This window comes from Myotis brandtii, unplaced genomic scaffold, assembly GCF_000412655.1.
Source record: "Myotis brandtii unplaced genomic scaffold, ASM41265v1 scaffold151, whole genome shotgun sequence".
In the NCBI taxonomy this organism is placed as follows: Eukaryota; Metazoa; Chordata; class Mammalia; order Chiroptera; family Vespertilionidae; genus Myotis; species Myotis brandtii.
In genome coordinates this window covers 1582745-1593510 of record NW_005355461.1, presented here as the reverse complement: position 1 = coordinate 1593510, position 10766 = coordinate 1582745, and the positions used below count along the sequence as shown (strand labels likewise).

At 37.7% G+C, this 10766-nt stretch overlaps 1 protein-coding gene across 9 annotated transcripts in view; it reads right to left on the bottom strand.

The window, feature by feature from the left end:
• SENP6 (SUMO1/sentrin specific peptidase 6) overlaps positions 1-10766 on the bottom strand; it is a 111768-nt gene that overhangs the window by 90982 nt on the left and 10020 nt on the right. For 6 of the 9 annotated variants that reach the window (XM_014535787.1, XM_014535789.1, XM_014535794.1 and 3 more), the window contains exon 1: positions 8768-8846. The exons of 1 other annotated variant lie outside the window; for it this stretch is intronic. In XM_014535787.1, the coding sequence (XP_014391273.1) occupies positions 8768-8825 (58 nt within the window). In that variant the 5' untranslated portion in view covers positions 8826-8846. Of the gene's footprint in view, positions 1-3910; positions 3923-8767; positions 8847-10766 lie in introns of those variants that run through there. 2 more of the 9 variants (XM_014535795.1, XM_014535797.1) reach the window with 2 other exon arrangements.

Genomic DNA, 10766 nt, shown 5'->3' with positions numbered 1-10766 from the left:
TGCCTCCTGCACACTCCCTACTGGGGATGTGCCCGCAACCAAGGTACATGCCCTTGGCCGGAATCGAACCTGGGACCTTTCAGTCCGCAGGCTGACGCTCTATCCACTGAGCCAAACCGGTTAGGGCAAAAATATATTTTTTTAAAAATATATGAATAAAATGGAAACAAATACATATCAACAACTGAATCTAAATATCAAAATAAACAAGGAATCTAATAAACAAACTGATGAATAAAATAGAACCAGAGGCATAGAAACATGGAACAGACTGAGGAATCTCAGAGGGAAGTGGGGAGGGGAGGGCAGGAAGAGATTAGCCAAAGATCTTATATGCATATATGCATTACCTATGGACACAGACAATAGGGTGGTGAAGGCCCAGGGCAGGGTGGGAACCAGGTGGAAGGGGGCAACAGGGGAAAAAAAGGAGGACATCTATAATACTATCAACAATAAAAAAAATTTTTAAAGTAAAAAAATAAATTTGAAATATCTTTGTATGTTGGGGTTAGACAAATAATAGATAAGGGAAGGAAGGTTTCCCCCTGTCAGAGAAAGAGGTTATAAATAAGTGAGAGGAAATCTAGAAGAAACAGAGTCCATTAGAGTAAGAGATATCAGTATCTCTTACTCTATGAGATACTGATATCATATTTATTTTATACTGAGCTCATACTTATTTTATATATATACATATATATAGATATAGATATACACACACACACACAGAGATACAGAAACAAATGTAGTTATGTATTATACTGTGGTAGCACAAAGAGCTAAGGCTCTGTCCTCTGAGGTCTAGGAGAATAGCAACAAATATACCTACAACCAGATCTTGCTTTATAAATACCATTCTCCAATAAAAGAAATCAGGGCTGCAAAGAGAAACGATTTATTCTAGGGAGAAGGCAGGAAAAATATAAGATAATCCTGGAGTATTTTTTGTGTGCCAGAAAGCAAGAAGGTGCTTTAAAAAAAAATAAGATGGGGAGATGTCAAAAGGTTAAAGTAGCCAATCTGAAACAGCCTTCCAATAGCTAAACAATACTCTGGTTTCTCTTCAGAGCATATAGTCCTTTCACCTTTTACCAATAGCTAAACAAAAGTGAAATAATTTTAGCAAAAATAAATAATAGTATGTGACAAACCCCCAAAATAAAATAAATACTCATGAGTCCATAATGCTATAAAGAATTGAATAAATGGGGAGGAAATACATGTCTATTTTACAAGAAGAATCCAAATAATATATGTATAAACTCTCTTCTCTAAGAGATTGAACTTAATTCACCTTCCCTTCAATATACACTAGATTGGTAACTCACTTCCAAAGAGTTAACTATAGGAAGGGAATAAAGTAAATTGACAATGAGAAACCTGATAATCACTCTCTCAGCCAGGTGGTCCAAGGTTAACATCAAAAGTGATGTTTTTATTCAGAACATATGTAGTCACGCACCACATATGATATATGCAGATTATATAAAACTAGAGGCCCAGTGCGTAATTGAAATCATGCGAGGAGGAACCTGGCTGGAGGCCGGACCCGTGCCTGACCACCACGTTGCACCAGCCACCGCGTGTGTCCGCTGGGGTGGGGGCAGGCGCTCCTGTGTGTTGTGTCTCCACTCTGGCCCATCCCCAACCCCAGCCTTCCCGCAGCCGCTGGGGTGGGGGCTGCATGCAGTCCCCTCCTGCCCATCTGCGCTCAGCTCCTGCTGAGCGGTCGTGATGCAGCCTCCTCCTGAGCGGTCATGACGCTCGGCTAATTAGCATATTCCCTGTTTATATAGATAGATACCAGATTAAAAGGGAGCTAAAATATTCCTATCACCTAGTGATATCATAGCCATCTTAATGTCATAGTACAATGCATTACATAAACACCATTGTGTTACAATTGCCTACAGTATTCAGTACTGCTATATAGGTTTATAGCCTAGGAGTTGCAGGGGAATAGAACTTATCACCCCCCAAAATGTGTCTCTTTAGCATTCGGATTATTTTAGGCTGGTTAACTTTAAGCAGACATGGGAGAAGCTCTGAAAAACAATAAAGACAAGTTCACCACAACAGCCAGTAGACAGTGAAAAGTCAAGAGATTATTTTATGCACTAAAAGAACTGGGGTTCTAAACACACAATTCTAACAAATTTAATCATATGATTTCCTAATCAATAATCGATTAGAACCTATAAATTAATAAGTGAAAGACCATAACCTCATGAAAGTGGTAATTGCCAGTGAGAAAAAATATAAAGAGCAAAACAAATTTAAAAACATAAGCTTAGAGAGACTTAGAGCAGGGACAAAAGCTGAAAATCTCACCACATTTCAACATGCTGCTATGGTTGACACTCGTAATGAGAGTGGAAAATTATGTGCACTCGCCCAGTAGGTGTGGCTCAGTAGTTGAGCATCGAACTATGACCAGGTCACTGGTTCGATTCCCGGTCAGAGCACATGCCCGGGTTGCGGGCTCAATACCCAATGTGGGGCATGCAGGAGGCAGCCAATCAACGATTCTCTGTCATCATTGATGTTTCTATCTCTCTACCCTCTCCCTTCCTCTCTGAAATCAATAAAAATGTATTTAAAAAGAAAATTATATGCACTTTACCCCACTTATAAAATTGAGAAAAGAGAAAGATAAACCTTGAGAGAACACAGTTAAGTATCACAAATTAAACTTATACATTTTTCTCTACACTCACTAAAATGACAGTAATAAAAGGAAAAGCAGAAACCTTTAACAAAAGAATCCAGAAATGGAGATAAACAGCAGATGTGTGATATAACTAAATCTATGAAAGATGGAAATTTGATGGATGGGAAAGAGTTGACTTAGTTGACTAGAGAAAGAAAACCTAAATTGCCCGTGAAAGCATAAATAGAACCAAATTGGCACAAGAAAAAGATTTGAACATTGCTGTATCAATAAAAGAAATGGAATTTATCATTACAAATCTTCCCCTAAAGAAACTCAGACCCAGAAGACTTCTCCAGTAATTTCTTTAAAACTTTAAAAAAATAACAACAGCCCTGGCCGGTGTGGCTCAGTTGGTTGGGCATCATCTCGTGCACCAAAAAGTTGCTGGTTTGATTCCTGGTCAGGGCACATGCCAGTTCCTTTGTTTCACTTGCTCTAGGAGATATATCCATTAAAATGCTGCTACATGAGATGCCTGAGACTTTATTGCCTATGTTTTCTTCTAGGACTTTTATGGGTTTTGTTTGTATGGTAGAATGTGCACAACATGGTGTTGTACCAAATAATAGTCAACAATCATGCGTCCTTTAATTTGTGATACTTTTTAAAAACTTTTAAATGATTTTTGTTAAATATATTTTTATTGATTTCAGAGAGGAAGTGAGAGGGAGAGAGAGATAGAAACATCAATGAAGAAAGAGAATTATTAATCAGCTGCTTCCTGCACATACCCTACTGGGAATTGAGCCTGCAACCCAAGGAAGTGCCCTGACCAGGAGTCGAACCTGGGACCCTGCAGTCCACAAGCCAATGCTATATCCACTGAGCCAAACCGGCCAGGGCTGTGGTATTTCTTAATAAGCATTCTAACCATTGATTAACCCAAAATTTCTTGAAATGGTTTCCATGGCAGGATCAGTAAAGTTTTTTATTTGTTTGTTTTTAATTTATCTTTATTGTTGAAAGTATTACATATATCCCCCTTTCCCCCCATTGACCCCATCCAATCCGCCCTACCCCCATCATTGATGTTTCTATCTCACTCTCCCTCTCTTCCTCTCCAAAATCAATAAAAAATATTTCAAACTTATTCTATTCATTTAAAAAATAATAATTTCATAAGACATATGTTCAACCCATATAATTTAATCAGAATTTACTATCCAGAGTATATGAAAAGTCCCAACATTCCACCAGAAAAACAAAATGAGAAGACAGGAATGAGAAATTAATAGAAGAAACACACACACAAAACCCTAAAACACAACTCATTGGGTATTTTGTTTAGTTTATACATGTATCCCAAGAACATAGAATAGAGTTTAACTCTAGGTTGGCACTCACTATTTTTTGAATACTGAATGAAAAGTGAACATTTTAATGCAGCAATAAAAATATAGTAAGTTTTCACTTAAAGTCAGAACAAAACCATAGTATAATTTTACCATAGGCGAACTGATATAAATAAGAGTTAAGTTTCAGGAACATTTGAGATTGTGCTCCCCAGCATGTATCAAATAAATGCACAAAAAAGAATAAAAAGTTCCTAAAGCATTTCACAACATAATAATGAAATGACACTGAACGAGCCAATTTTATTCAAAGACTTGCTGTACAGTTGTTCCTCAACTTACAATGGTATTATGTCCCAAATAAACCCACTCTAAGTTGAAAATATGTGGAAAATGCACCTAACCTACCAATATTGTAGCTTAGCCTAGTCTACCTTTAACATGCTTAGAACACTCATATTAGTCCATAGGTGGGCATAAGCATCTAACAACCAATACACAGTTGTTTACTCTTGTGACTGCATGCCCAACTAGGAGCTGTGCTCACTGTTGCTGCCCAGCATCACCAGAGAATATCGAATATGTCACCAGCCCAGGAAACAATCAAAATTCAAAGTTCAAATTATGGTATCTATTGAATGCAAATCACTTTCATGCCATCGTAAAGTCAAAAAATTTTAAGTTGAACCATCATAAATTTGGGACCCTCTGTATTTCCCCTCACTATAAACCAGAGTATTAGAAACTCAATGAACTATCTGATAACCCCATCAAACTGACATAAACTAAAATATCAGATATTATCAAATTTGTAATGATGTGTATAAACAGGAAAGCTTAAAAACTGCTAAAAACCTTTGGAGATCAATTTAGCAATACCTAGGTGACGATGAAATTGCACATGACCCAATAATTCCATTGCTAAGAAACACTAGATCGGTGTCAGCAAAGTACAGCCTACTAAATAACTTTTCATAAAGGCCATGAGCTAAGAGCGGCTTTTACATTTTTAAATGGTTAAAGAAAAAAAATTAGCCCTGGTCGGTGGCTCAGTGTTTAGAGCATCAGCCCGTGCACCAAAGGGTCACAGGTTCAATGGGTTGTGTGTTCACTTCCAGCCCCAGGTCAGGGTATGTGCAAGAGGGAACCAGTCAATGTGTCTCTCTCACATCGATGTTTGTCTGTCTCTCTCCTTCTCCTTCCCTTCCTCTCCCCCCCCCTCCCTTCCACTCTCTCTGAGAAGTAATCTACACTAATAAAAGAGAAACATGCAAATTGGTGTCACTCTGCTATGCCCACCAGCCAATCAGAGTGACTATGCAAATTAACCCAACAAAGATGGAGGTTAATTTGCATACGCAGGCGCATAGCAAAGACTGAAGGCTCCAGACGGAGTGAAGACTGAAGACTGAAGAGGCTTGGCTTCTCTGCTGCGGCCAGACCAAAGGCCTGGGTCCCGGGTGCCGGAGAAAAACCGGTGCCGGCAGACAGGGGAAGGAAGGCCTATTGCGCAAATCTTCGTGCAACGGGCTTCTAGTGGAAAATAATATCCACTGGTGAAGATTAACAAAAAGCTTATTTAAAAAGAAAAAAAATTTTATAAGAATGTTTTATGACACATGAAAGTTATAAGAAATTCAAATTTCAGTATACAGAAAGTTTAACTGGCACACAGCCACACTCATTTATGTATTACCTATTACTGCTTTCTTGCTAAAATGGCAACATTGAGTTATTGTGACAGAGACTGTTTGGACTGCAAAATATAAGATATTCACTATCTGGCCCTTTACAGAAAAAGATTGCTGACTTCCACCCTAGAGAAATATACAGATGAGCAGAAAATGTACTTTTAAAAAAGTGGCGCCCTAGCGGCTTTGTCTCAGCAGATAGAACATTGGCCTGCGGACCAAAGAGTCCCAGGTTCGATTCCAGTCAAGGGCGCCTACCTGAGTTGCAGGCTCCTCCCCACCCGGGCCCTGGTTGGGGCTCTTGCAGGAGGCAACCAATTGATGTGTTTCTCTCACATCGATGTTTCTCTCTCTTTCCCTCTCTCTCCCGCTCTCCCTAAAAATCCATGAAAAATATCCTCGGGTGAGTATTAACAAAAACAAAGACCCCCCCCAAAAAAAGTTGATAGGAGCAATATGAAATATAGTAAGATATTCATAGTAACAACATATATATAAACAGTAAAAAGTTGGATACAACATACATCCACAAATGGAAATGTATAAATAAAAATGTAGTATATTCATACTATGAACTAAAGGATAATAAAAATTAAAGCACTAGAGCCCTGGCCGTGGGCTCAGTTGGTTGGAGTCATCCAGCACACTGGTTGCGTGTTCGATTCCCAGTCAGGGCAGATACCTAGTTTGCAGGTTCAATCCTCAGTCCATGTGCAAATCTGTATCTCTCTCAACATCAATGTTTCTCTTTCCCTTCTTCCCTTTCTAAAATCAATTTTTTTAAAAAAAGTGAAGTACAAAGAAATTAATGGGGATGAAAACTACCACATGAAGGATGGTGTTTACCCCTGAGGAGTAAGTAGGTTGGAAGAGGATCTCAAAAGGAAAGGGTTTACCCCAGCTTCAACTTTATTGGTGGTGTTTTCTTTAGGCTAGGAAGTAGTATATAAGATGTTTTTTTAATTGTTTTTTTATTGATTTTAGAGAGAATGGGAGAAACATTGATATGAGAAACATGAATTAGCTGCCTCCTGCACACCCCCTACTGGGGATCTAGCTGAAAAAACTTGGCCTGTGCCCTGAGTAGGAATCATCTCATGCATTGGATGAAGCTCAATCAACTAAGCCAGTGGTCGCCAACTGGTGGTCCGTGGACTACTGGTGGTGCGTGAGGTCCGAAAGGTTGGTGACCGCTGGTTAGCCACACAAGCTAGGGCTAGAATATGAATATTTAAATATATTATCCTAATAATTTTTAAACTATTATTGATAAGATTTTACAATAATGAAAAATAGGACAAATTTTTAAAAAGATCTCCAAGACGTAAGTTAACTTCTGCAACTTAGAATATATAAAAGCAGTAAAAGGAAATATACAGAATTCAATGCAAATACCAGAAAACCCCAGTAAAGCAATTTTAGGTGGTAATGCAGCGCTATAGACTCATTCTTTCTCAAGAATCTGTCAAGATTCTCCAAAGGCTGTCTTTTGGAGGCCTGAGCCACAATGTTACAAGTACCCTGATGTAGAGATGACATAAAGAGGCCTTTAGGCTACAATTTTCCATACTTGCCAGAGGTCAGACATTTAAATAAAGCCATCTTGAAACCTCCAGACCAGACCAGCTACCACCAAATGACTCCCAGGAATGTCATATAAAGCAGGAAGAAAAAAAAAATCACCTGAGATGATTTTTTCCAATTCCTAATCTATAAAACCTTTATCCTTTAGTACAGAAGACAAATAGATTGTCTAATATTAACTCATAATGAAGTCTGAATATATTATATTCTTGGGAGGAATTAAATTAGACTTCTGTGAGTCACCAAAACCATAATATTCTTTTTGCCTCAGGATCCAGCTATTTATTCTGCAGTGTTTTCTGCTTTATGAACTTCATTCCAGTGGATATCTATGGACCTTTTACCAATAAGCAGTTAGTTCTATCTGAGGCCATCATAAGGCAGCAGTTTGGTGCTATTGGTGTTGCTGGAAGCTCACTGATCTTCTATGGAATATGAATATCAAGTGATGTTACCTTATCCCAAAGTGATGAGTTGGTTCTCAATTTAAAAAAAAAAATTTTTTTTATTGATTTCAGAGAGGAAGGGAGAGGGAGAGAGAGATAGAAACATCAATGATGAAAGAGAATCATTGATTGGCTGCCTCCTGCACACCCCACATTGGGGATCAAGGCCGCAACCAAGGCATATGCCCTGACCAGGAATCGAATCATGACCTGCTGGTTCATACCATTGAGCTCAACCACTGAACCACGCCGGCTGGGCTCAATTTCTTTAAAATATAGTTAGCTCAAGCTGATGCACACACAGTTCCAAAGCCAGTAAATCAACAACTCCATAATGATTGCTAAAGCCAAGTGGCTCCAAATGTTCTTTTAGCTACAAGGAAAGGAGAAGAGGACTATCAAGATGACATGGGAACTCAGCACTCAATCAGATAGACCAATAAAACACTTTATCAAAGTGCAAATGCATAACATGACAGAGAAAACTGACAGTTCTATAATAAACTTATATTAAAAGATAAACTTGAGAAATGGTAAACACTGGAAATGGTGCAGACAGAGGAGACTCAGGAATTGATATCCAAATTGTAAAGAAAATGCTCAAGATTCTCGGACTTAACAAAAACAACAAAAAAGATTCTCAGACTTCATTGCTATTGTGACAAAGTTAAATCATCCTGTATAATTAAGACCCAGGGTGTAAGACCATTACGACCTAAGGCTCGACCAGACCGGAAGTCAGTGCTGGGCTGCCCTGGCTGTGGTGGGCTATGCAGGGTGGGAGGCAGTCCCAGGCAGGGTGGGAGCCAGTCCCGGGTGGGAGCCAGTACGAGAGGAAGTCAGTCCCGGGTCCGGCTGTGCCTGGTGGGAGTCAGTCCTGGGTCATGTAACCGGAAACCGTAAGAAAGAGAAACAAGGTAGACCTATCCCTTCACATGGGGAGATATTGGCAGAAGAATAGCAGGGAGTCAGAACTCCTACCATCTCATAACAATAATGAATACCCTTCCCCCTCCCCCGACACACATACCTACAAACCTTGGGCCAAGTAGGGAACCTGGACTTCTACTCTCTTCTTGAAATAATGAGGTGGCATCTCACCCTTCCCTTACCAGAGCAGTATCAAAGCAAAGCCAGATAACACAGGGTTGAAAAAGACCCAGAGTTTCATAATGCTCAAAATTTCTAGGTTTCAATTATCAAATTATTCATACAAGCAGAAAGATCTAAAACTGAATAAAAAAGATAACAGATACTAACACTGGGATAGTAGAGATGACAGAGTTATTTGATAATAAGTTTAGAGCAGCCATCAAAACAATCTTTACATGAGTGATTTTGAACATCCTTAAATCACTGTAAGTCGCTTAAATGGGAAAAAAAGAAGGTTATGACAAGTAAATAGAAAGTCTCAGCAAAGAAAATGAAGCTATAAAGAAGAACCAAATGAAAATTATAGTACAGAATATAATTCAAATTAACTACTCAGTGAATAGGCTCAAAGCAGAATGGATGGAACAGAGGAAACACTCAGGGAACTAGAAAATATAACAATAAAAATATCCAATGAGAATAAGGAGAACATGAGTTTGAAAACAACAACAGAAAAAGATCAGAACCACAAGAACCAGTGGAATCATAACAACAACAACAAAAATAAATAAATAAAACTAACATTTGGAGTCCAGGAAGAAATGAAAGGAGATGAAGCTGAAAGATTACTTGAAGAAATAATGGCTGAAAACTCTTCCAATTGGTCAAAAGACAGAAATCCTCAATTTTAAGAAGGTGAGGAAATACAAAATGAGATAAACCAAAAGACAGCAACACCCACATCATAGTCAAACTTCTGAAAAATAAAAACAAAGAAAAAAATCTTGAAAGTTCTGAATGACAAACACTGTATCTATAAGGAAAAAGTAATTCTCATGACAATAGGTTTTCCATTAGAAACCATAAAGTTCAAAAAATAGAAGAACTGTCAACAGAGTCCTATTTCCAATTAAAATATCCTTCAGCAATATGAGGAAAATCAAGGCACCTCAGGAAAGAGAAAACACAAATGTAAACAAGAATTAATAAATACTATCCAAATCTCAAAATATATATGATATTCAATATCATCTTTCCAGGTAAACTCAAATTTATTCCTCCATTACTTACGGAATAGCTAAAATTAAACAGGTTTATAATATTAATTATTGGCAAGTATCTGCAGGATCTGGAACTCTCATTCACTGCAGGTGGTTGTGTAACTTGGATAAAAGGATGCAAAACTATATCTACTAAAACTAAACATATGCCTATAGCATCATTAAAATTACTGCTTTTATATATCCAAAAGACATGAGCATATAGGTCCTCAAAATCATATGTGAAAGGATGTTTAGTGTACCTTTATTCATAATATTTTAAAATTAGAAAAAACTTACAAATATGCCTACAGGAAAACGGAAGAATGGTAGTAAATTCAAATAACAGAATACCACACACCTACAAAAAAAGAATAAAATCCTGATATGAAGAACAATAAGGGTTATTTTCATAGATATTATGTTAAGCAAAAGAAGTGAGACACAAATGAGAATACATCATAAAAACCCATTGATATGAATTTCATGAACTGATGGTACTATCAATGATTATAAAGGTCAGAAAATTAAGAAATTCTGAGGGAAGTAGTCAAAAAGGGGGGATGAAAGAAACTTCTAAAATCTTGAAAAAGATTCTACATCTTATACTGGGTGTTACATATGTGAACAAGTTTGATCTCTACATTTACATTTCATGCACAGGTGGAGTTAAATATAAGTGTTTTCTAGCACTGCAAGTCGCTTATTATTTGAGCTTGGGTTCCTCAACTTTCAGAGTCCATGCTAATCTCCATTATGTCATATTACCCTCTGAAGATAAATAGTGCCATCAAGATCTAATTCTACAGCTCAGTAACCCTGAAAAATGAAAGAGGATTTATCCTGATTAAGAACTCTGAAGAAATCATACTAACAATTCAATATAATTCACCAAATATTCTGCA